This window comes from Thunnus thynnus, chromosome 1 (genome assembly GCF_963924715.1).
Source record: "Thunnus thynnus chromosome 1, fThuThy2.1, whole genome shotgun sequence".
NCBI lineage: Eukaryota > Metazoa > Chordata > Actinopteri > Scombriformes > Scombridae > Thunnus > Thunnus thynnus.
Window position 1 is genome coordinate 7,241,061 of NC_089517.1, and position 27,668 is coordinate 7,268,728.

General features: G+C 39.3%; 1 protein-coding gene across 1 annotated transcript; it reads left to right on the plus strand.

The window, feature by feature from the left end:
- Positions 1 to 50: 50 nt before the first annotated feature.
- slc6a5 (solute carrier family 6 member 5) lies at positions 51 to 27,668 on the plus strand. The gene is made up of 15 exons (XM_067571672.1): positions 51 to 1,716; positions 3,535 to 3,682; positions 4,326 to 4,457; positions 4,584 to 4,757; positions 6,318 to 6,468; positions 7,442 to 7,574; positions 9,299 to 9,433; positions 9,544 to 9,647; positions 10,510 to 10,634; positions 10,787 to 10,899; positions 15,867 to 15,998; positions 16,432 to 16,531; positions 18,588 to 18,688; positions 20,836 to 21,003; positions 23,172 to 27,668. Exons 1-15 carry the CDS (start codon positions 1,234 to 1,236, stop codon positions 23,325 to 23,327), a joined length of 2,355 nt encoding a protein of 784 aa, XP_067427773.1. The 5' UTR covers positions 51 to 1,233; the 3' UTR covers positions 23,328 to 27,668.

Sequence of the window (27,668 nt, forward strand, 5' to 3'; positions counted from 1 at the left end):
GCTCACGCATGCACCGTGCGTAATCAGGAACGCACACGATTCACGCACGCATACACGCGCCCCCCCGTCGTGTTGGCGCCAGTTGTCCCTTTAAAAATCCGAATCCAAGGCCAATGATTTATCAAAGTCCTATTATCAAGAAAATGTCACGCGAAGGGCACCTTGCTCTGCACTGACGCAAACCCAGGTCTTTCCCACGGAGCCACGGAGCTATAGAAAAGCTTTGCACTTGGTGCTTTGCGCGGCTACAACCAGTCCGCTTCCAGTCCTCTCTTGTCTTTTTACAGCTGTTTCCAGCCTGCCACCAGAGCTCTGCAAAAATGGTAAGTGTCTAAAAACATTATCTTTACTCTTTTTTTCCACCTGCGGTTTCAACTGTATTATGGACTCGTTGTGAGCTGTTTTAATATTAATTTGATACTTTTTTTTTTTTTTTTTAACGCAGTTTGGCATGTCGAGGTACTTGCGCTGTCCGTGGTGCTGAAATGCAGCTGCTGCCACATTAAAAACTTTCTGCACTTAACTTCATTCTTTCACCATTTTTCCTCTTTCTGTAATATGACTGTTTTTAAAGGTTTAAATTGGAAAGAAAGTTTTATTAATTCGTTTTCCATTGAAACAGAAGAGATTACAGCCAGGTGCAATTATTTTTCCTCCTCTAATTAACAACACAGCTAAGCATTAATCAATCAACTGTTTTTTGAACCTCCTTTTTTTTTAGATTCTCGTTGCTTTTCTGGCCGCTTTCCCGCACCCCCACCCTCAAAGCTAAATTTCAGGGAGTCATTTGTAATTCCGCCGCCCCCGGTCCGCTCACTGCTGTAAAGCCGGCGATCTAGCATGCCTGCCGGGGAGAGCGGAGCTGCCGAGAGACCCACAGCAGCTTGTCTATTGCCCATAAAAATCAGTGGATGTGTGTGGCTGAATGACATGAGGGGGAAATGGGGCGTAAAATTAAAGAATCTTGCAGAAAGGGAGAACTGGAGAAGCAAAGCAACCCCCCTCCCTCCAACACACACACACACAGGCACTCACACACATACACTCCCAACATACCCGGTAGACTGTGAGCTGAAACTGTAGAGCAGCTAGAGCCACAACATGCTGCAGAAAAACGTTGCAGAAACAGAATTCAACATTTCTAGTCTCAGAGCAGAGATGGGCTGCAGCAGCTTCACAGCTTCACGGTTTCTGCCGCTCTGTAGCATTTTGTCTTGCTGATCTGTCACTCCCATGTTCCAGGATTTCTCTGACCAGAGAGACATGGCCAAACAACCGGCCAGCGCTCCTACCGGCTACATCCCGACGCAGCAGCCCGACGGAGCTGCGGGACTTACAGCAAACAAACCGGACAACGCGGCTGCGTGCCCGCCGCCCGCCCCTCACCATCACCCGGCACCTCAGCCGCCTCTTCCGTGCAATGAGAACAAAACTTTTTGTCCCACGGAAAATAAACCGGGAGAATCGGAGAGCAATAAAGCATATGGGACGTTTAAAAACACCGCGCCGGCGGTGCCTGGATCCGTGGCCGCCAACTCGGCCTTCAGGAAGGATTCTGCTGGTTCTGTCCGCGGGGGGTCCGCCCAGTACGGCGACCCGCTCCGGGCCACCGCAGAGCAGAACAACACTGCAGGCAACTGGACGGCCATGAGCCAGACCACCATCATACTGGGAACAGATGGGAACACGTCTGTTCAGCCCGGCACCTTGGCGGGGGTAAGTCAGCTAAATGAAGCGTTTCCTTAACGGAGAGCGGCTGGTCTGATGATAGCAGAGCGGGTCGGAGAGCCAGTGCTGCTGGGGGCAGGTGCGGTGTGGATGTGTCCGTGAGTCGCTGATAAGAAAGCTGACTGGATTAACCTGCTGCCTCCAAAACCGGGAAAGTGCAAACCCCTTGGAGCTCCCAGCGCCATGCAGAGCTTTAGTAGATCAGTGCTGTTGGTCTGTGATGGAGTGAAAGAGGGAAATCCAGTCTGTGATAATGCCATATAATTAAATGTGATTCTGCAGGCGCTGGGTTGTTATTTAGTTACTGCACACATGTGAGATTTTTTAAAACAAATTTGTAGCCTGTCAACTTCTGAGCGGAATCGGATGCTTGTGGCTTCAGATAATCGGATCACAACCCAAAAAGAACATCCATTACGAGGAGATTATGTAGACGAATCGTTCATAATGTCTCTAGTATATTATTATCATTTTAAGAAAGAATAATTTAATTTTGATTCAGACTGTGTTAAAGTAAAGCCACATGACCCTGGCTGATGTAAGTCACGCATTGTGTTCTGTATAAATTGTGTAGCAGATCAGTATGTTGGCTGAATTCTTGCATGTACAGTCTGTATTTTGGGTGGATCACGAGCTGTTTGGCGTCCCTGCCCTGCTCTGCGCAGCCCTGGGCTGTCCCGTTAGGTATCCCCCCCCTGCACCGATCTGATTAACTGTCGATCTCCCTTATGTCGCCCTAAAAATCGTGGATGTAGAGAGGAAAGAATATGCTAGTAGGATCTTTATTATTTGATCAGTGTGATGAATTATTTTAAAGGGAACATAAGTCCTGAATGAAACGACATTAATTCTCTTCTCAGAAATAAAGCGTTGCTGCTAAATTAGTGATGCTTTTTTTTTTTTTTTAATTCCTAGTTAGAATAATAACATGATTCAGTAATTGTTATTCTCGCGATATTTTCGGTGTTCCTTACTCCCAGCAGACACGCTTGGTAAGGCCCAGAAGCCCAGGTGTTATCTGGCTGATAGACAGCACTGTATTACATGAGGCTGCGGATTGTTTCCAATCCCCGCGAGGGGGCAGCCACCCCCCCCCCCCCCCCCAACACCCCCAACCCCTAACACACACACACACATTCCCCTGTATAGTGTTGTTTATGACTGAATACTCATGCATCAGGAATTTGTGCTGTTGCAATTTTTTTTGTTCGGTTTCCTCCCATTTCATCAGTATTGGTCATTAACGAAGTTTTTGGTGCATCTGAGGTTCAGGATGTCATTTCAAGCAGTTTGGTACCAATATTGAATCTATAAGTAAAGTTAAAGATTAGTTTTATATATAGGTTTGTCAGTGGAAAGCTGATGCTGAGCTCTGACGGTGAAACGCATCTGTAACTGTGAAAGAAATGAGCATGAGGAGGAAATCCAGTAATATTAAAGTATAGAATAAGTTTAGTGAGGTTAACTGCACCGAAAAACAGTTTAAATTCTCTGATAGAAGTAATTTCAGTTATTTTGTATTTTTAAATGAAATAAATAATGCTCTTATGTTAATAAAATGTCTCTGGCAGGGTCCTGCTAAGGTAGTATGAGCAGGAAAACTCAGGAATAAGAATGATGCGTTTTGTTGGTCGCTGACTAAACATTTTTGTTCACTCATTCATAAATTCCGGTTATTAAATCTCTAGCAGTAGCCTGTCAGGCCCAGTCTCAATGCTTTATGTGATGTTTAAATGCTTTAATTAGGATTCTGGGGGTTTTATGTTGGAGATTTAAAAAGAAAAAAAACATGTTTTTTCCTCTCAGGATGACGATGATGACGATGGGGGAGATGAGAATAAGGCCAGAGGAAACTGGTCCAATAAACTGGATTTTATTCTGTCCATGGTTGGCTATGCTGTGGGACTGGGAAACGTGTGGAGGTTCCCTTATCTTGCCTTCCAAAACGGTGGAGGTAAGAGTTGTAGGTCGATGGTTTGAATACTGACACAGAACAAACGAAAAATCTGTTTTTTGAAAAAAAAAACAGATTTAAGTCAGGGTTTAAATTATGAAATTATGAAATTATTAATTATCTAAATAGTGCAGGCCTTTAACCAAGCGAGACAAGATTTTATTATTATGATTTTTTATTTAAAAACGGACAAAAAGAAATAGTCTAAAAATAAGAATAAAAAGTACCTGTAAAATCCAAAATATGTATCACCGTCATAATTAAAACTGTCAATGATAATAATAATAATAATAATAATAATAATAATAATAATAATGTATTGTATTTCTTCCTCTTATTATTATTATTATTATTATTATTATTATTATTATTATTATTATTATTATTATTATTATTATTGATTTAGTGATATATGCTCGAACCCATTTACGGATAACTGATGATTTGATTTTTTTTTTTTTTTATTAATTAATCGATGTAATGATCCGTATTGTGTGTTGTTTAAATATCAAAGTCAGCAGATGAGACGCACACACGTGCTGGCTACATGTATCCTAATTTCCAGAAATAGCTTTGATGTTTTCAGGCTTTTTGTTTTGTCTCTTAAACTGCGTTCTGTAGCCTGTTGTTCATTTCCTTGCAGGAGCTTTTTTGATCCCTTACCTGACAATGTTGGGTATTGCTGGGATCCCAATCTTTTTACTGGAGGTGTCTCTGGGCCAGTTTGCCAGCCAGGGGCCCGTATCAGTGTGGAAATGCATCCCAGCTCTGCAAGGTAAACTGCCACAACTAATCAAGTAAAAGAAAAAAAAATCACAAATAAAAACTCATTTCTTATCACCACGAGTCTCTACTTCCCTTAAGAGTAATTTATATATTTCGTCTCATTTATTTATTTTAGGTTGCGGGATTGCCATGTTGATAATATCTGTCTTGATAGCCATATACTATAATATTATAATGTGCTGGACACTGTACTACCTGTTCGCTTCGTTGAAGGGCTCACTGCCATGGGCTAACTGTAGGAATGAGTGGAACACGGTGGAATGTAAGGACAAAGACATGCTGCTGTTAGGTAAGACACACACCTTCACACACACACACACACACACACGCACAGTTACACACACACACACTAACACACCAAAAGCACCTCTCTCTCCACAATGCGCAATGCGTCATGGCTCCCTCAGCTGAGGTGTCCTGCGGTATAATGAATCCTGACCTGTGATCTCTGCGGTGTTTTCACTTTCAACACTTTAAATCCAGAGCAGTTCATGTGTCTGTTTGACGATACAGGCCAATAATACGTGAGGAGGGCCTCAGTGTGACAAGAAATTCAATATTTTTAATCATTTCGATTCATTTGTAGTCTTATAATGTCAGTTTATATTCATTTGAGGCAGCAGTGTGCAGCTGAAGCAGTCCTTTTTTGCTCTGATTTTTAATGAAAATGTTGATTAAATCATGTTTTAACTGTGAGGAAACGTGAGAGCGGGGACTCGGAGGTGTTTGGCGTCGATCTGCATCGAATAAATATCGAAATTCGGTTCATTTCGTGTAATATTTGCCTTCAGCGATTCTGTGAATTCAGCACAAAAACTGCTTGCTTGACAAATTTACTGTACAGGCTGAGCTGCTGCAGTGCTGCAGTGAACCCGGCACTGACCCCTGCTGGCTGCAACACGAACTACAGGCCCGTTCAACACAGTAGTCTCTCTCCCACTCTGACTCTCTCTCTCTCTCCCTGTAAATCTCACAAATAAGGAAAATAATATACAGCAGAATATTGGCAACAAGAATATGTTAAAATGACAACAAAATCATTAAAGATAACTGAAAATTTAATAAAAATAGAAATGTTTAAATGCATTATGGAACCTGTAATATAGGCCTATTAATATGTGTATATCCTGCACATGTAGTGAGGAGGAAATTTTAATTTTAACACCTTTATGATGTGATACAGCAGCTCTGCAGAAATTATAAACACTATGTGTGTCTTATAATTTAGCACTTTTGTGCCAAAAAGATGTTGACTGAGGTGATACGTGTTTAGGCTGTATTTTTGTCTGAGTTTGGGTCATTTTGCTTTTTGTCAACCCCATTTAATTACAAAAAAACTTAGTTATTTTCAAATTTAATTAGTATTTTGACTTGAATTTAGAACAAACTGTGCGACATAGCCGTCATATTATCTGCATCTTATGTGCTTTCATTTCACTGTGTCATATAAAAAGCATAAAAACAGATTTTGTTTGCGGAGTTTGTCTGCTGTATCTACATGAAAAATGGTGCACAAAAAAGAAAAACTAGTTTTCTTGTCTTTATTTTAGAAAGTATCTGGATCAAAGCACAGATTCACTATAATAATTTCTGTCTGTATATCTAAAAGAACAAAAATCCAAATCTAACACGGCTGGGTCCGGTTCTAAGGCTCCATGCTACAAGTCTCCAGGTCTTTTCCTGTTGCAGCAGCCTCCCGTCAGTCCTCCTTTACTCCAGATCAGATCCATCTGTTCCCCTCCCGCTTTACTCTCATTGTGAAAACCTGAGCGGACAGTAAGTTCTGTCCCACGGCAACACTCTGCCAATCTTCTCCCAGTTGATGTGTGTTGGTTTCTGATTGGAACAGACACGTGCATCCTGCGGGACAGAAACATCACCTCCATCAAGAACTCCACTTTCTGTTTGTCTGCTAACACTGTGGGAAACCTGACGAAACTGTTGAACATGACTGTGGACGGTAACAAGACCTACGTCAGCCCCAGTGAGGAGTACTTCAAGTGAGTGAAGCTTCTGGTTGATGAAAACTGCAGTGTTAAGTAGGATTTACATGAATTAGAAGCAAATATTAGGCCTTTAAATGTTGGTATACAGGTCTCATTTTCTTATATCCAAAGATTGGAGAATAAAATGCAACATTTTTCTTAGTTACTCTTCTCATAGTTTTTCCAGGGTCAAAGACAAGACTGTTTTAAATTAAACACTTTTCTCTGTGTTTGGTGGGATCTTGCTCTCATCTCTCTTAATTCTGTTCTTGTCCTTGTGTAAACCTTGAATCTCCTAAATGCCTGTGAAGAGCCAACCAGGTGATAGAAATTACAAGTCCAAGGCAACCAAACTTAAAATATCATCTAAAACAGCAGCAAACATGAATAAAGACAAGGTCTGATCATAATGTTTATGATTATATCTTTTTTTTAAAAACTGAAATCTGCACAGTTGCTTCTTAAAGTGTTTCACAGAGCCATGTGTCTAAATCCCTGGTCAAGAAAAAGACCACCAAATTATGAACTTTAAAGCACGTGTGGAAAAAAAAGATAATGTTCAACAAAAAATTGACATCTTGGAAAAAAAAAAATTGGTTCATTGATTCATAAAAATCTCAAACAAAAGTTTAATCTGCCTGTTCAGTAAAATTCTTTATTTCTAATAAAAGGTACAAAGTGAACAGAAAATACAAAACAAGGAGATCTTGTCTTAGTTACATTCTAGAGAAAGTGTGCAGCATCTTGAACAGGAGAAGAATAAAGCAGCTCTCTACACTAGAATCAAGAAAAATGAGACCTGATTTGTGTTGGAAACAAGCTGAAATAATCTTACTGCACTGGCAGAATCTTTTTTTTAACTTATTCTAGGAAAATTAAGGCTTATTAGCCTCAATAATATACATAAATTACTTGATAAAATGAAGAATTTTGGAGCGTACATTATGTTGCAGTTTATTGAGTGTTGCTGTTTGATTCACACATGCAGGTACAATGTGTTGCACATCTCCAAAGGGATTGAATATCCTGGAGACATTCGCTGGCCTCTGGCAGGCTGTCTGTTCCTGGCCTGGATCATCGTCTACGCCTCTTTAGCCAAAGGAATCAAGTCATCAGGAAAGGTAAGAAAGCACACAAACTTTATAAATTAATCATCTGATCTCTTCACATGTTTTTACTGTTTGCCAGCAGCAGAACAATTTCAGTTTCATATCATCACAGGCTTCCTCTCCATGCAGAGATAAAAGTGCCCCCTAGTGATGATATGTGTAACATACAAGAAGTGAGCTCTGCTGGTCAGCAAAGAATCCACTGATGTTTATACTGAGCAGTTCTCACAACCAGTAAAAGGGAATGTTGCTGATAGGTTTGTGTTCTGATAGCTGGTTCCAGTTTAGATCCAGTTCCAAGTTCATACAGTACTTGGATTTGTTCATCTCTGAGTCTAACAATATTGAATCTTTAATCTATCTGGAAAAACTTTAATTGTAGTTCTTTCAATATCAGTTTGATGACTTTGATGATCTCAAACACAAACTTTGATTTTGTTGAAACCTATTTTATTGTGAAGTTTTTTGTTTTTTTTTTAGTAAAGAAATGGTCTCTACTCAAATACGGCTTAAATAGACTTAATAAAGGATTTGAAAGGTTTCTGATTTGATTAGTATTTAGGTAAAATGCTGTCAAATCAAAAACTATAATTGCTATAATATCATTTTTAAAAAATGGAATTTTACTTTGAACTTTTTCAGCATTTACAAAAATATAGTCTGGGTTTCTTGCCATATTGAATTAACAGCATCTGATCAAAGTGACAATCCCTCATAGTGTGGAAGATACACTACATGCAGGACATGACACATTTTAAAGGCGAATGCATCCAGGTGTTCCAGATTAATCAGATTTAAATCTTGTAGCATAGCGCCCTCTGCTGGACAGAGAGGTGACATGCACCCTGCTGCTGTGGCAACACTCAGGAGTCAGTGGTTTGCATATTTTATAATCAAAAAAAAAAAAAAAAATCAACCTAACTGCTGGTCACACAGACAGATACGTCCATGATAGTGAACATTTACTCACCTGAATTAGTTATTTATTAGTGTGTATTTATTTATTTGTGAGTCAAGGCTACCTTTAAAGCTTCGACGATTAATCGATAATTGACAGAAAATTAATCGCCTACTAGTTTCATAATCGAATAATTGTTTTAGTCATTTTTAAACAAAAACACTAAAAATGTTCTGCTTGCAGCTTCTTGAATGTGATGATTTTAAGTGTCATACATGATTGTAAACTGAACATTATTAGACTTTGGACTGTAGATCAGATAATATAAGACATTTGATGATGTCACCATGAGCTTTAAGAAATTATAATGGAAATATTTTACTTTTTATAGACAATATGATTAATCAAGAAAATAATAATAGATTTATTAATATAAAAGTAATTGTTAGGTACAGTCTAAAACTCTTCATTGTTGCATTACACCCCAACCTGAGCTTGTGAGAAGAATAATGTAAACTAACACCTACAGGAAGCAATCACTCAAAAACATGTCACCTAAAATATTTACTGTTATTTGATTTTAGAGTGTTTTTATTCACAGAAACAGCAAGTTTAACTTTTTCACACTATACTATTTTTCTGTGAATCAGAAACATATTGTACGCAGAAAAGGAGGCATGCAAATGTAAACAAGCAACTATGCTTCTTTTAGCACCACCTGATTTCCAGTGTATTCTTTTATTATGCAAGTTTTTGCTTTCGTTATCACATTTATTTGTGCCATTCTTGCTCTTTTTCTCTCGTCCATCTTGCCTGATCTCGTCTCTTCTCTGGTCAGGTGGTTTATTTCACAGCCACATTTCCCTACGTGGTGCTGGTGATCCTGCTGATCAGAGGAGTGACCCTCCCTGGAGCTGCTGACGGCATCCTTTACTTTATCACACCAAAGTGGGAGAAACTCAATGATGCAAAGGTACCTGCTGCTTGCTAGTTAAATTCCATAAAAAGCTAAATTTCCAAACTGCAAAAAATCTTCCAAGTGTTTGTCATTTACCTGCAGCTCTGTCTGTCTTCCTCTGTTAGGTGTGGAAAGACGCAGCCACTCAGATCTTCTTCTCTCTGTCGGCTGCTTGGGGAGGCCTCATCACTCTTTCTTCCTACAATAAGTTCCACAATAACTGCTACAGGTAAACACACAAAAGGTAAACTATGCTTCTGGCAAACGAATTAAAACTGTCACCATAGACACACGTTACTGTATCTGTGTATCTGATAGAAATGTCAATAATAAATGTCACTCTTCGCAGCCAGCAGTTCAGTGTTTCTTTCATTTTCTTTCACTTTAAGCATCTCCCCACTGTGTTTAAAACCACTGAAATATAAATATCTTGTATTGATCACACTGACACTGAGCCCAAAACATATGAACATACTGTAAAACATTTGTGTGGTGGAATAAGATTTTCTTTCTTTTAGAAAATACACATATATAGAAAATTGTTGTGTGTAGAGCTTGCAGTCATATTTTTTTCCTGCAGCAACTGAAGGATCTGAAAAGTACATACAACAACCATGTATGCGTATAAAATTGAAATAACTAACATAAACATCTGAAGATTTTAATGTTTAGTTCAGTTCAGAGACATATTGATTCAACTCTATTTTTGAGGCTGCAGTTTGTGGTTTTGTCAGACTACTTGTGTCTGTTTTATTTCCCTCTAGGTGAAGAAAATTACTTTTACAACATAATACACTACACACCCTTACGTACACCATCTGTAAATTTATAATACTAACACTTTCTAACACTTCTTAGAGCCCTCTATTCACAGACAGTTTTTATTCCTGCCACCAGAGGGCACTGTTGGATCTCTTATCTGTGTGTACACAAGACCGTTATGTCCTGTATCAAATAAAAGAGCATTATCATATTCTATATTACTGGTTACATGTAGCATGTTTAGAAAATTGCTGCACTTTTGCAGTCAGTAAAGCAGATTTTTTGCTTATTCAGACTCTGTTTCTCTCTTTCCTCGTTTCCTCCTGCAGAGACACTGTTATAGTGACATGTACAAACAGTGCCACCAGTATATTTGCAGGGTTTGTCATCTTCTCGGTCATTGGTTTCATGGCACATGAGTTGAAGGTACCGATTGAGAAGGTGGCAGATGAAGGTAAGAGACCAGACCAGCAGGCAGCAGCAGCAGCAGGCTGACACTGCTCACTGAAACACACCTACACAAGTCTCATATTTTTACTTGCCATGTTTGTGGATCCTCATTTGTCTGTGTGTGTGTGTGCGTGTGTGTGTGTGTGTGTGTGTCAGGTCCAGGCATAGCGTTCGTGGTGTATCCGGAGGCTCTTACCAGACTTCCCCTGTCTCCTTTCTGGGCGATCATCTTCTTCCTCATGCTCCTGACTCTTGGCCTGGATACCATGGTAACCACTGCTCCTTCTGTGTTTGTGTGTGTGTGTGTGTGTGTGTGTGTGTGTATTTCTATCCTTACGTGGCTCAAATCTACCAGAGTAAGGATATTATGCTGGTCATTCCCTCTATAGGTGCCAGTATCTAAAATTGTAAGAAATAAGCTTGTTTGGAAAAGTTTGTCATCTTAAAGGATATGGCTGTTGATTTTCTATAAAACATGGTCGCAGTTATTAGACTTTGGAGCCATTTCTAAACAAACTAATGTGACCGCACTCTTTGTGGCAAAGGAACATGTCACCAAGTGCAGCTCTAGCATACGCTGACACACACACTAATGTAGACAAATAAATACTTAATATACAGTGGACTGTATGATCCCTAAGAAACAAACTCTTCATCAGCATTAGAATCAACTAATAAAATAAGGATTACCATGGCACATAGCCCTGGCCATAATACCATCAAATCCTATGTTTTGTATTGTTCCTCTCACTTAACACTCTAATTGCTTAAAGAGCAAAAGACTTGCTAAACCTGTTTGTTCTTATGCCGAATCTTTCCTTTGCCCCGATAGCTTAGTTGGAACCTGTTCTGTTCAGGGTGAGCAGGATCATCGAAGATTTGCTCAACCTTACTTAGAATGAGGCCTTAAACAGCTGACATCTGGTCACACCCAATGACCCCACTCACCATCTTGATCATGCACTGCAATTTATCTTAGTTTTGCATTTTGCATTTTACCAAACACACAAATCAGGCCAAAGGACAAGCTGCTCTGTAGGACAGCCTTGTAAAACAGTTGCAAGACATAGCGATCAACATTAAAACCGTACAGAAGAACATTCACTGTTGCAGTTTTTGTTACCTTTACAGTAGCACACTCATTAAACTTCCGCTGGTCATCAATCTCTATCCCTAAATAGATGAATTCATTGGTTTGGCTCTGCACATTAGATTTGTTGACAATAAGAACAATATAGAAAATCACCGGCCGTATCCTTTAATCAGGGTCCCGTTTCACAAAAGCATCTTAAGCCTAAAATGATCTTTGCCTATAGATTTACAATGGGACTAAAATGATCTTAATCTTAAAATGCTATCAGAAAAACAGGGCCCAGATTAAGACAAGAGGATCAATATATCAATTTTATCTTTGTTCATCCAGTACAGACACCTTTCAAGAATGTCAAGAATGTGATTAGCCTAACTTAGCACAAAGACTGGAAGCTAGGGGTAACTGCTAGCCTAGCGTTCTTAAAAGTAAAACAAAAAGTGAAAAAAATACACCTTCCAACACAACATTGTCAGCTGGGTTTTACCAACTGTTTCTAAATTTACAATTACATTTCTATATTCCTTGTATTAAAGGAACCAAGTACAACATGTAAAGACAGTTTTGGAGTTGTTCAAGAGCATATTTTTTCAATTATGACATAGCTAGGATAGCAGCTTCCCCCTGCTTTGAGTCTTTGTGCTAAGCTAGGCTAAATATGTCTGAGGCTTATTGTTGTACTTTTGTCATCTTATTGTGGGCGTGACAACAAACAAGTGTAGTTTTTCCAAAAATGCTTGTCGGGGCAGAAAAATTCCACAGCAAGCTAGCAAATACACAGCTAACATATTATCACCTTATGAAATCATTATGGGTATCATGGTAGCAAACAACAGTTGCCTATTTACACATCCTTGGGACAAGTAGCAACATAGCATTCATTTATAGTCATGTTTTTGTCCTCCTGATGACTGCAAGTCCAATATTCACTCTCCTTTCAGCTCTCCACCAGTTCCTGAGAAAAAATATCCGGCTCTTTAATTGCTAGATGTTTCATTTCTTCATCAGCTAGTCGCTAACTTTGTTTTTCTGCCGTTTGGTGCTCGGCAGGTGTGGGTTTAGCATGAAAACTGCTGAATAGTAAATGTGCCGTAAACCAAAAATAATGAGCTACAAGAGGCTAAGAATCAAGTGATTATTCTCTCTGGGTTCATAGCTGCAAACAACCACTTTCATGTTACACATTTGATTCAATATTAATATAAGAAATATTCATTAGTGGAGCTCTAAGGGTAGGAATCTTAGTTTAAGGGTTAAGATTATTCTCAGATCAGAGTAAGAGCCATGAATATCATCATTCATACAACTTGGTGCAGTATGTATTTCTTGTAAATTCTGACATTTTCTGGCTGTCGGCTTGTGAGGAAACACAATGTGACTTGAACATCAAACAGTGTGTGTTTCTATAAGTGATTATCCCAAAGTTTCACAACATCTTTCATTAACGTCTTTCCTTCAGTAACGAGAGTCTCTTGACTTTCATCTGCTCCAAAGTAAACACTCAACTTCAGTAGCGTCATCCCGCTATGTATAAACGCTGCACACATTGACCCAATTAACACAATTATCCATACGCGCCCCCTACTGTGACTGATTTCAGCTGAAGCTCTCCGGAGGTCTCCAGCTACTTGAGCAGAGGGGGGTCTGTATGATTAGAGTGAGGGGAACTAAGTAAAGAACGAGACTGAAGATGAGCCGTATTAAAGTACAGTTAAAGTGCATCATAATTCAGGAAGATGGTTACAGCTTCACAGTTCTAAAACTGAGTGTTTGGAGATGTAACCTTGGCTTGTAGAGATTTATGATGGCATTTTCTTTTTGCTATTTTAAGACATTTTATACACTAAGCGATCACAAACAATCATTTAAATGAATAATTAAGTGATGGTGAAAATAATAAAATAGTTTCAGCCATCATGTTTGATTTCCATGAGGTTAGAGGCAGGTGTGGAGCCTGGAGTGTGCCACCACAATAATTATAGACTGATAAATCGACCAGTTTTAAAAAACAATATATATTGACAAAGTAAATTGGCATTTAAATGACATTAAATATAATTAAAAAAAGATCATTAAATTTAATTTAGTTCTTATTCTGTCCTTATATTATGAATTAGTCACTGAATTTTTAAATGGAATCACAAAATAAACTTCATAACAACCTTTAAATTTTACTTTATTTATCATATTCAATCTCACAATACATTTGTCTTGTGCTTTAATATCTCCATTTTGGGTTAAATTGATCAATTTATTTCAATAAAACATTGTAAAAATGTATAAGTATTCGCTGTCACACTGGTGATGATGCTACTCTGAAAGCTCATTTTTAAGATGTTTAGCCTATTAATCTTTATTCCTCATGAAGGCACACATTCATGGGCTGTTTCCTTTCCCAAATGTGACATTACATCATCAGATACATCTCATTAGGTTGTTCAAATTATGCTATTTCATACATTATACATAGGAGTACATTTTCCATGTCATTGCAGCAGCTAGATATGACATCTGGCTGCAAAATCCAGCCCCAGTTAGAATAAAAAAAAACATAAATACACTTTTAAAGCTGTACTAATCTATATGTTTACATTTACAATAGATCAAATGACCATGTGTAATCTGAAAGGGGTCATTCATATAAACCCACAGAGAATTATTACTCAGCTCTGTAGTCCCCCTCCAGCTTTACAGAGCTTTTTGTTCTCTTTTAGCTCATTGTTTTGGTTTTCATGCCCGCAAATTCCACTTTCATCTACCTCGTTTGCAGCAGCAGGCAACTGCTTTTCAGAAAAAAGAAGCTCTGCCTCTTCCCCAGCACCAAATAGCAGATAACAAAGATAGCAATTAGCCAATGACAAAAGTGGAGCATTCATATTTCCCTCAGGAGTCTGTGAAGACCAAACTGAAGCTAAACAGAGAGTGAACATTGGACTTAAATTCATCAGCTGGACTGAAAAATGACTACAAATAAATGTATAAGTGAGCAACTGTTTGCTAACACTTTTTGTGGTACAACCTACTGCTTTACTTCTAAATTACAGAACTCTAATTGTGCCAGTTCCTGCACTCATTTATTCCTGGTGAAACTTCAGCGAACAAACGCTTAAGTGTCTTGAATGTTTTTTAAGCCCAAAACACCTCCAGGTTCAATCCTGTACAAACAGTTCCAGATAAAACATCAACTCCTTCAAGTGCCCAGTGATGCTCCTGAGCCAAGCAGAGGACCAGAGGGCACAGAGATGCATTGAGATACAAGTCAACAGTAACAGTAAATGATGACGTTACTTTGCTTTGGCAGCAGTGGCTCGGAGGAGAGGGCTGTAGAAAGCAGCTCGGCAGTAAGAGACTTGGGATGTTGATGGGGAAATTAGTTTTGGGAGCTCAGGAGGAAGGAGAGAAGTGGAGAAGTGGCAGACAGCTCGGTGCCAATGGGTTTCTTCGGTGCACACACACACACATAAACACCCACAAATGCAACCTCCCTCAATTTGCATGTTTGTATATTCATCCAGTGCTGTCCTGTGGGTCCTGAGCCCCTTTTACCATCTTGTTACATTCGCTAATCTCCAGACAGACTCCACCTGTCAGGTCTCTCCATTGCAATCTAAATTCTTTATGCTGATTTGTTTTCAAATCTGTTCCTACTCAACATTAGAATAATGTTGTTTATTTTGTTTTGCAAATAAATGAAATTACAGTAAAAATGTGTTTATTGGATGAATTGAAAATGAACGCCTCACAACACTGGACGCTGAATTGCTGACAGCAGCAGCACTGATTCAAATGAAGTAAATCTGCTGACTGGAGGGTTTTTCAGATGAAACGCTGCTGCATGCTGGCCTGATTGGCTAAATCTCAGTAATTCTTTGGTGAAGACAGCCACTTAGAATCTGCTGGGATATGTGTTTTCTAAAGTTAGCCTGAGGCTGCTTTTAAAACAGATTTTTTAAGACGATTTCTTATCTTGAAACTCTTAAATTTAACTTCCTTTAAGAACCTTTAAATAATTTTGAGCAGCGTCTTCTTTCATCATACGTGTGGTGAAACAGAAAAAATAAAAAACTCTCTTTCTTATCCACATTGTCTCCCCTATCCTCACATTTTCCTTCCTTCCTTCCTCCTTCCTCATCATCTCTATCCAAGTTTGCCACCATCGAGACCATTGTGACCTCGGTGTCAGACGAGTTCCCCAAGTACTTGAGGAAGCACAAACCGCTCTTCACCTTGGTCTGTTGCGCCAGCTTCTTCATCCTGGGATTTCCCATGATCACAGAGGTATGACACAGACACAAACACACATAGACACACACACACACACACACACACACACAGACACATACACATATCTCTATACACACTGATGCCACACTGAGCGGGGAAATTTAAACGTTTTAGCTGTGGCCCCTCGACTCTTTCTCGGAATAAACCGACAGATTTCTGCATGTAAAGTGAAGCCGCGGCCTTCAGAGGACGGGCTCACTGAGTGGAACAAGAGAGGATGAGTCTTATTAAAATCCCTCCAGATATCTTCAGAGGGGAAAATCCAGCCTAAAATAGGATTCACACATGTCATTCCTTATGATGTGGTACAAGTCAGTGTGAAACTTATGACCACAGACAAGTCAGAGGTGGAAGGAGGTTATTTTTAACATAAATCCTGGCATCATCGTCGTAATATTTTATTTGTGTGTGTGTGTGTTTGTGACAGAGTGGGATGTACATGCTGCAGCTGGTGGACACATTCGCAGCCTCCTACTCTTTGGTCATCATCGCCATCTTCGAGCTGGTGGGGATTTCTTACCTCTATGGTGAGTATGGCTGTTCCAGTTTCATTACATCACCTTTGACCAACAAGAATTAAAGTCTGAAGCCCTGCCAGCAGCCTCTAGAGGTTATAATGTTCGTTACATCTCACAATACAAGGAAGTTTGATGAAACATACTGACAATTTTGTTCTTGTTAGTCTTGACGGTGTCGCTATAGGAAACATCAACTTAAACTGTAACTTTATTATAATCCTCAGGGAGATTTGGTTTGCAAATATACAATTATTAAAAAGAAACAAAGAAAGAAGGAAACAAACAAACAAACAAAGGAGAAAGATAATTAATCTCCAATCTAGAAAAGGTTCATCCTTCGGGAAGCATGAACGTCTTTAGTAAATTTCATCATAATCTGTCCAATATTTAGTTTTTTCTTTTGAACATTTGGACATTTTGGCCTGGTGGTGACACTGGAGGAAAAGTCAGGTAGGCATCATAACTTAGGAATCACTTTATGCAATTTATTTTCGAGATTCTTTGTTATGAAACAAAGGTTCAGTCAATGGAAAATTGTGACGGTGACACTTGAGGAAAGGGCAGGAGTTCATAAAAATCATAAGGAATCATCTTATGGAGACAAAATTTGATGGCAATTTGGCAATTTTTTGTCAAGATATCTTGTTCAAGATGTGTTGGACTGATCAACTGACTAATTTCTCCACCATTGACTGTGGTGTTTACTTTGATTTAACCATCAGTCAGATCAGTATTGGGCACTTTCATTAAATGTCAGATATGGTAACTACTATCACATCATCTCTAATGTCCCAGACAACTGCTACAGGAAAACAGTCTAAAAAAGCTGACAGGACATTTGTTATTTATCATACATTTTATTTATTTGTTTAAAATTTGAGCAACCATTTTGTTTAGCAGAGTAATTCTTTATTAAGAAGCATTTATAGTGACTTTTCCTCCAGTCGACAAGAAGGGGAGGTGTCAAGGTTTACCCTGAGCAGTCCAGTAATTTAGGATGACACTTCTGTAAAGTTGGGGAAGCTGCGAGAGACAGTTTAAAAGAAAAAAGTTCACAATTTTTCCCACAGAGGCTAACATATCCTGACTTTTAGTCACTTTTATGGACCGTGTTCAGAAAATACTGAAGCCCACACTTCCTGTTTGCAACTTAATAATGTCTTTTGTTAGACCCTCAATGACCCACATCCTTCCACTCCACTGCTCTCCACTGTGCCTGTGCCAATAGTTTGTGACCGCCTGTTTAAAATTTGTAGTTTGCCAGAGTGAATGAGATACCCGGATAATGTCATTTAATTTTTCTCAGACTTGACAAAGCTCCTCCAGAACCACAGAATACATTATACCCACAGTTTTCACAGACTGCATAGCTTGTCTAGCAAATTTACATGTGCAGAGAATGGAGTGCCCCCTTAATGATTTGCTAAACTTAAATTAATTCCATCATTCTCGATTTTAGTGTCAGCTCAGTAGAAAAACATCTGAGTCTAAACAATCAACACAGCTGATTTTGTTATCCTAACTACATATATGTGGTAAGGGGGTGATCATCTAGAAGTCATTTATGCTGTACAGTAACTCCTGCCTCCCTTATTCTCCTGTGTACATTATGTTATTCCAGTCATGACCACTAGGTGTCTCTGTTGTAACGTCTAAGCCACACACACACAGGCAGACAGCTCAGGTGTGAGTACAGAAGCCCTTAGCAGGGAGCAAAGAAAACTGCTCTCCTCCAGTTTGTCAGAGAATCAGTACAGGTGACATATTCAAATGATTGTGACTCTGCCTCTTCATGTCGCTCACTGTTATACGTCAATAAAGGCAGAGGAATGAAGCCATCTGCTCCCTCGCTGTTTCAACAGAAACTGATGCTCTCTCTCTCTCTCTCTCTCTCTCTCTCTCTCTCACACACACACACACACACAAGGATGGATTGAATTTGCTGATCCTTATTAAGGGAGCTTATTAAACGCAGGTCACTCTCTGCCTCCTCTCAGGGGCTTTCTCCCATTTCTCTTCTTTTATTTTATTTATCTTCTTTTATATTTATCCTTTTTCTCTGCAGGTCTGCAGAGGTTTTGTGAGGACATTGAAATGATGATTGGTTTCCAGCCAAACCGATTCTGGAGAATCTGCTGGGCCTTTGTAACTCCAACCATTCTGACGGTATGTTTGTTTTTGTTCATCTCATTCTCAGACAGACAGACAGACAGACAGACAGACTCACGCACACACACACACACACACAGACATGCACAGCTGAAAATCTTTCCATTTCCACTGCTGCCTTTCAAGTTCATTGATTTGCCATTGGAAAGGAACAGGGCACAGGAAATTGCTCCTGTTACGCTGAAATCGAAAATTATTTCTTCTTCCCGATTCCTGTCATGTCACAAGTTTTTTTTTTTTGTGTTTTTCAAAATAGTTACTGCCAAGTAGTTAGCGTGACGTCAGCTAGCTGCTGTAAACAACACAGTTTGAGCAACTATATTCCCCCCCCCCCCCAGAAAACACATTTTCTGTAAAATGGCCACTTATTTTTCACATGCAGTGCAGCAGGGGCTGTAAATTCCAATACACGGTGTTTACCAGCATGTCAGTGTTGGACACTAGCCAGCATTAATGTTAGTATCTGTAATGAAAACCACTGTAGCACCAAAGCAGAAGAGGTGACGATGACAAATGGAGCAGCAGTCGGCCAGCTGGTCATCCTGCTGCTCTCGAGGGAGATCAGATATCCTCAGGGAGCTCATTGATGCACAACCTTGGGCTAATCTATTTCTGTCTGCTTTTTTTTTTTCTGTTGTTCTGTTTTCCTTTTCTTTCTCTTATTGTAATTCCTGTAAGCCAACTGTTCTGTAGATAAGAAGTAGAATTTGTCCTTTTCTTGTACTCATCACACATTTAGTAAAAAAGGAAGGTCTTATTTCTTCTTTATATGGGACAGTGGACACAGCTCTAGCCTTGCATCCTGAGTTCAATCCAGTTAATGAGGGGGGAAATCTACTGTACAGTCCTCATTCAGTGCAGAAAACCACTCTTATTGTTCAGTCAGGGCTAATGTGTGACTGCAGCAATCTAACAAGAAATTGGTGTTGTTACTTAAAAACTACAAATCATTTTTACTTTTGTGGTTGAAGCTTTGCAATTGAACAATGCAGAGGGAAAAGCAATTTAGTCATAACTGGCTTTAGAAGTAAGCCCTTTAATTTGCCTCTGTGGTTTTAGCGTCACGTTAACTTGTGATGTGATTTTTTTCCACTATTAGTTTGACTGAATGTTATGAGACAAGGTGAAGCTTCATGTCTGGTATCTACAATACCAGTCAAAAGTTTGGACACACTTTCTCATTTAAGTGAAGTGGAAGTTATGGGGAATGGGAAGGTGTGTCCAAACTTTTGACTGGTACTGTAGATACTACATGAACAGTGAATATTATATGGGGACTACCTTAAAATGTCACTTTTTTAGTAAAACATCTGAATAAAACACCAAAAAAAAGCCAAACAAACAAAACTGTCTGTCCACAGCTGATACCTCAACTGTTTTTTTTTAAATCTGGGTCAATACAATGTATGTTAGTTATTTGTTCAATGGTTTTATCTACAGTTTTAGGATGGTATATCATATTGTGAAGATTTTGTACCACCATTGATGTCAACATACACTTGTACTTGTGGAAATAATAAGCAATAGCCAAATGTATGTAGTAGTACTTATGAGGTGAGTGAAGCTGCAACGCAACTTGCAAGCTTGTACAATAATTACCAACACATACCTGCATGTAAATCAGTCAGTGAATTTGTGAAATCTGAAGGTTAGATACTAAAACTAGAGGTGATTATAGGGTTATTCTCTCAGCCAAAATAGCTGCTAATGCTAATATAAACAGGAAACGTAAAAACTGTTACTGTTTTTAAAATACTGTATATTTGCAGGTTATGTTGCAAAGTTTTCTCTCTGGCTTTTCAGGTTGTTTTACACATTTTTCTGTACGTCTTGCAAGTAAATTTCACATGCCTTGTCATTGAACTCATTATTTTCAGTTTTTCTTTTTCTTAAAATGCAGTTCTTGCTACTAGGAAACTCTTTTTACTCTCAACTGTAGTGTCCTCTTGCAGCAAGAAACAACTTTGTACCAGTGGGAAATTAAAAAATGTGGGTACTTTTCAGTTAAAATCACAGCCGTATACCTGAGCAGCGTCACTGGAACGGTGTGGTTTGAATTGACTTTGCTCAAAGACGCTGCAGCAGTATTAGTAGGTAACAGATCTTATTTAACATGCATTTCGTGTGTTCCCTGGTCTGTGCAGGGCATCCTGGGACTGAGTCTGTACCAGTGGAATGTGATGACATATGAGGACTACACTTACCCCACCTGGTCCATGGTATTGGGATGGCTCATGGTAATCTGCTCCGTCATCTGGATCCCCATCATGTTTGTCATTAAGATGTACCTCGCCCCCGGCACAATAATTGAGGTAATAATTGAGAGGAAGTCGTGATGAGACATTGCCACGTATGTTTTGTTTTTGTCTACTTCACGCACACACACACACACACACACACACACACACACACACACACACACACACAAACACTGTCAGAGAAATCAATAGTCTCATCCTTTGCTCATTAGCAGGGAGAGGCAGGCTGCTGGCTGACTATTAATATGGACATTTTTCTGGGAGTCCGGCGGGTCCCTTTTAAATACTCTGATTAATAGATGATTATGATCATGGCTTTCTGTCCTGACGTCTCTTTAGCAGTTCTGACAGCAGCCTCAATCACCATTGACCATCCTCCAACTTTACATTTTACTTTATTGTCTTTGCCAGGCTGTAATAAATAAGTAGTCATAGTTTTCACTCCTACATTCAGTTGATATTGTGTTGTGCTGCTGTGCAGAAAAAACTTCAAACACCCCACGTAGGTTTTGATGATATTTTGCAAGGGGTGTAGCCCAATAACTTTCTTCACATTTTTAAACTACCATGAGGATCCAGCAGGGAAAGCTGAGCTTTGAGTTGTATTTGATGCTGCAGAAGCTCACTAATAAGGGCCCGGATTGCAGTTCAGATTTAATTTCAGAAACTTCAATAAGGAAATCATCCCAGGCAACTGGGCTAAGGTAGTTAACTTACACAATGAATACGCTTGGATTTTAGTGTTCCTATGTTTGTATGATAAGGTAACGTTAGAGAGTGTTATTCAGACACGGTAACAAAATCCTTAGAGTTTATAAAAGTCCACGCATTCAGAATGAAACCGTTTCCATTAAAACTCGAAGACGGTGCAGTAAAATCCACTCAGGATCAATAAGTTGCCAACAATAAGAACAATATGAAACAAAATGTTTTAACATTAGAGTGCAGCAGGTCTGTAGACACTACTCATTATTATGAACAAACGTACAAAACTGGAGGACCTGGTTAACAATGAAAACAAGGAAAAAAAGGAACCATAAACTGGAGGACTGTCAGAGGTTCTCTGCACTAAATGAAATATAAACAGGCATATCTGTAAAGCTTCATTTATACTCCCAAGTGGATGGGTAGTTGTTCTGTTTATACCACTTTCTGGGGCTTTCTGTCTCTGATGGTTCCATTGTTCAGGACAGCAGAGTCCGTCATTAAACAGAAGAGGTTCGGGCTTCGACTGATTGCTTTTCAAGGACAGACAGCTGGGTTCGGGTTCGGGTTCAGGTTCAGGGGAGTCTGGTCTCTGACAGCTCCTGGAAGATGGAGACAGGAAAAGCTGTTTTTAAAGAAAGTTGTCTTTTATATAAAACTGGTGGACCCATGGTGGACGTGTTCCACACATGTGCAGTAGATTGGTATCTATAGGAGCACAGCGTTGTGACTACATGGACTGGTGCGGACAGGTCTGCGTGGACACAACAAATTGCAGGTGTGCAGATGTCCACACGTAGCCTACGCGTACACCCTTTGAAACTTATGTCACACAGACCCTAGTGGACCCTTGGGAACTTGTGGATGCGGATACTGTAATTTCAGCTTTAGTAATTTAGTAGTAGCAATTAATGGAAAAAAGCTCTACTTCCTGAGCCACACTTAACTAGCTGATATTTTAGGGCAATCTGCTAATAAACATAAACCAGAAGTCAAAGGAACACTTGAACATTCACTCTATGTGATTGTTTCGTCGATTGATTGCAGGGTTGGCGGTTTGATCTTTAACTCCTCCTGTCAACATGTCAAAGTGTCATTGAGCAAGACACTGATTCCAAATTGTCCCTGATGGTTAGCCTAGCAGCTTGCATGGTAGCTTGCTGTCATAAGTGTGTAACTGTGAGTGTGAATAGGGGAATGAGAGGCACAGTGTATAAATATATTTGGATAAAAGTGATTCATAAATGTTGACAAGTTCCCGTTTCTATCCACCTCCACCTTAATTTATGATAGTGTCTGTGCAATATCTTATATTGTTTAAACTTCCTTTATGCTTTGCACTTTTCTGCAAAAAACAAAAACAAACCCTATATCAGAATAATTACAAAAGATGTTATAATCACATAAAAGTTCAACACAAAGGGGCAAGGCAAGCCAGCTATAGTTGCCTCATCCCTCACTACATCTATGACTTGATATCAACCTGCTGCATGTTTCCTCTCTCCTCTCTCCTGCAGCGTCTGAAGCTGGTCTGCTCCCCTCAGCCCGACTGGGGTCCCTTCCTGATGAAGCACCGTGGAGAACGCTACAAGAACATGATCGACCCTCTGGGAACCAACTCCCTGGGCCTCAAACTGCCCCCCAAGGACTTCCAGCTGGGCTCCTACCAGTAGCAGCCACCCCGGCAGCACCACACCCACCACCTGCAGGGGGCACAGGGAGGAGGGCGACATGCTCGCTTCAGACCGACTCCTCCTCCACCTCTTTTTCTCCCTCTGTCTGCCTCTTTTTCTTCTACTCTGTGCTTCACCACCTTTGCTTCCTCTCTTCCTTCCATATATCGTGGATGTGGGAACAGGCTCCCTTTCCTCCCCCCTCCTCTTCACCACTTCCCCTCTTCTCTCAGGGAGGAGGGTGGAGTGCCCAGGTGGAGTTTACTCCTCTGCTGCTGCTTTGTACTCAGTTAATGGGCTATCATTGCCTCCCACACATGACCACTGATTACACCAGAACCCTTTCCAGGGATCTTTATTCCAAGAGAAAAATTGTGTCATAAAAAGACACAGCTCAGACTGCACTTGCAATATTAGACTCACCATAGCTGCTCCCTATGGAGTCGTGTGTGTATGTGTGTGTGTGTGTGTGTGTGTGTGTGTGTATGTGTGTTTGTGTGTGTGTGTGTGCCGTCATATTTGTGTGCAGAGATAATGAATCATCTTGGTGCAAGCAGACACAGGAAAACAAAAAGAAAATTGAGCGACAGAGAAACAACTATTCAACGAGCTCGGCGGGGATTTGTGTTTTGTTCCATCTGTATACAAAAATTCCATCAGCAATACAAATAATATCAACTGCCTCATAAAAATAGTAGAAAAAAATCCCCCACTGTATGCACTATTATCACATTTTGTTCCTATCCAGCAGTATATATGTATTTTCACACTTGCAACTGCTCAGTCGCTATTGCTTTGTCAAAAATAGATTACAAGATCTGCAATTTGTGCCTCCTACGTCCCAGTAGAGTAGCAAATACATCCTGATTACCACTTTCTGTAGATACACTTTGGCCTTGAATGACTCTGCAGTCTGATAGAAGCTTGGGTCTATTTTTCTCTCTGAACCTGAGGGACCATTTGTGATACCCTCTCTCTTTCTCTATTTATTAAGTCGTATTCCTGTTGTATTATCCTAGAATGTAAAGTAGCACATTCCTATCATAGGAAGCCACTAGAGTAGTCTATCATTCTTTTAGTAGGTGATAAAGTGGCCATTTAATATTTTTAAGTCCCAAAAACCCAACCTGATAGTCACTCTGTGCATATATTTTAGACAATGTATTTATTGCTGTATGTGTTGTGAACCTGTCAAGCCATTTGTGAAAACCATCTTTACATTACATCAATAGGGTAACAGTATAAAATATATAGAAATATATATATTCATATACAGTAATAGACATATGTATAGCCTCCAGCAGAGGAGAGAGCTAGCAAGACAGAGATTGAGTGTGTGTGTGCGTGTGTTCATGTCTCTCTGAACCCCATGTTTCTCTAATATCTTGTACAAAGTGTACACATCTTAAAAAAAAAAAGATCTTCAAGTAGTAAGTGTGTGTGTTGTAACGTCCTTACAATGTTAGGAGCAGCTGCTATGTGTGAGTAGATGAAGATTAGACTAGATTTGCCTCTTTCTTTCCTGGAAGTGTACTTTGTCTCTTGTTGTTTGTGGTAGAGCTCCGGAGACCTCTTTGCCATTTCAGACTTATGCCTCTTGCTTCTCTGTGTGTCCTCATGAAAACAGGGTCTCAGGTATACTCGATTCAGACTACTACTCCGGTAGTTGTGGGAATAATAGCATTCAGTGCATAGGAAACAGAGAGAAGAGCCATGACAATGCTAAATTATAACGGGAAGGGTGTGTGGAAGTGTGTTGCAAGAGGTCGGAATCAAAATGCAACTTTCCGATGACCTCAGTGCATCACCGCATGTTTGCTTCTTGCTGACCATTTCAAATACTGATGGGTTCTTCACGCAGCATCATGGGATTTGCTTAAACAAGCCTTACAATGATTATATACACGTCGTGCAACTAACTTAACCTATTTTGACCAACTGTGTGCAGTGCCAAAACAAGTATCTTGCTTTTCGATATGTTTAAATTAAATTAAATGAAAATAATAATTAGGATTAACCAAAAAATTCTCAGTTTGAATGCAGTGTAATACACTGGAAAATTTTATTGTTTCTTGAGTCAGTTTGTTGATCATTGACTCGCTGACCAATTTTTTTTATGCATACAGAAAATGAAAGGCTTTCAGCAACTTTCTGGTTGCCTCGTTGACGCTGCGGTCCATCAGGATCAGTCAAAGTACTGTAATTTAGCACATATTTCCCTTTACATTGTGTTGTTAAGACTCATCAGCACAAATAAGCAGCTGTAAGAACGTTTGCGGGGGCCGTAAATGTCTTCTCCAGATGTAACACTACAGCAGCCTAAAGAAACAGTTCGGTCCAGCTCAGCGGGCGGTCCGACTGACTTTGCAGCCTCTTTAAATATGACATGACAGGCAGCCAACTTTTGTGGGCTGCCAACCAATCAACTTCAAAGTAACACCATGTATCCACTCAGAGGCAATTAGCCCTTTCCGCAATTTGACTGGTTGGATATGCATTTCCTTGTTGACACAAAATCCTGACTGGCTTAAGTACGCTTTTAACACTGCAGGTGTTTAATTGTTGAGTGGCTTGAGTGTTTTTGATGGAAGCTGAAGGTATGGATGCAATAACAGTTGCTCAGAGGTTTAAGGGTCTCCCTAACTATTTCTCTAAGCCATGCCTTTTCATAAACTTGACATGAAAATAGCACAGATATGATTTAAGAGGTTGTATGGTTTGAAAACAAAACATAATCAATTAATGAGCACAAAAGTCCTGTTGTTAAATAGCTTGCTTGCTCCAGAGTGTTGCTTTTGTTAAGACTTGCATTTAGCTCTATTTGTTCAAACGTGATAATAATGTATGTCTGTGTATGCTTGTGTGCGTGTGTTTGTCTTTGTATTAGTTTTACTTAACTGTCAATCAGATGTTTGCATGGCCAGTCTCAGAGTAGATTGCTGAAAGAAGCAGAGGAGATTTACAGGACTTTTTTCCCCCCAGGATGCCTCGGCCTGAAACTCCTCTTTCTCTTTTTTGATGGACGTGAGCATCTCAGACCTGCAACTGAGAACTTGAGCTGGGTAAAACAAATTAACACCGATATGCTCCAAGATATTCAATCCTATGGTAACCATTCACTTGAAAGCAAGGTCGGGAGAAGGAGCAGGTTTAAATCATTTGTTGGATGTAATGGAGAGTGTGCTCTTTGTAGACTTGAAAGATAAAAGCTATTTTATGCCCCAAGATGGATTATAATGATTTCCCTAGGGGCCACAGATAAGTAGCTATAATTTTTTGTGTTTTGTGTCCCTGTGTTTCCATTTCCTCTAGGCTTCTCTGCTTTTGTTTTGAGAAAAAAAATCGGCTTAGGATTCCGTTAAAACCGCATAGCTTCATAAAATATAGAGCTTGCATGTGCAGTTTGTGTTGCTCTAACTCAATGTCCACGTATAGTAATCCTTGTCCTTTCTCTTGCAATATTATACGTCCGTGCATGTTTACTTTAAGGAGCTTTTTGTTCTGCATAATGTTAAGAAACAGAGAGTTGCTGTTATCCTTCTTATAGAGGAGGAAGAAAGAAAAAAACAAACAAACAAACAAACAAAAAAAAAGTAAGAGGTAATTCGCTTTGCCTGCAAGTCAACGTTGGGCAGTATAGGTAACCAAAGAAAGAGAACTTTAACTAGGGTTGTAGTGAAAACAGAAAACATACTTTAGAAGAAAAAAGGAATGTGTCATCTGCGTACAGGAGGTTGAGATACTGCCATTCATATCCCATGTAGTGTTCCTCGATGTTTGCCAATACGTTACAAAACATCTTCAGGTAACCATTGGCCTTATAGATGTCCTCTAATGGTAGAATATTGTATGTATTTCAAAAGTAACACCACAGAATAGCTTATTGTCTGTCTCATATGGTACCAGTATTCCTATTGTTATGTCTGTTGTGTCTTTTTGGCACTTTATTGTGTGACCTATGAATGCATAGGTTAAATTTCTAATTACTTGAGTAATGTCATATATTTCTGTGTGTTCTATGTGAGGTACTGCTGCCTATGGATATAGATATGTGCCTCCAACAGCCCATTACATCCTTTGATTTAAAAATAGGGAGTAGATATATAACAAATATGTTTTAAAATTGGTGTGAGATGTAAAAAAAAAGAATATATATATATATATCATATATGTGAAATGCATTTATTTATTTTCATTGTCATCAATCTTTGAGGCCCTACCTCAGATTTTGTATTTATGTATAGAAATGCAATTGGATTAGTATCTTTGCCAATAATAATATATCGCTATTATATCATGAAATGTATAACCTATGAATCAATAAATAAATGTTATTGTTTT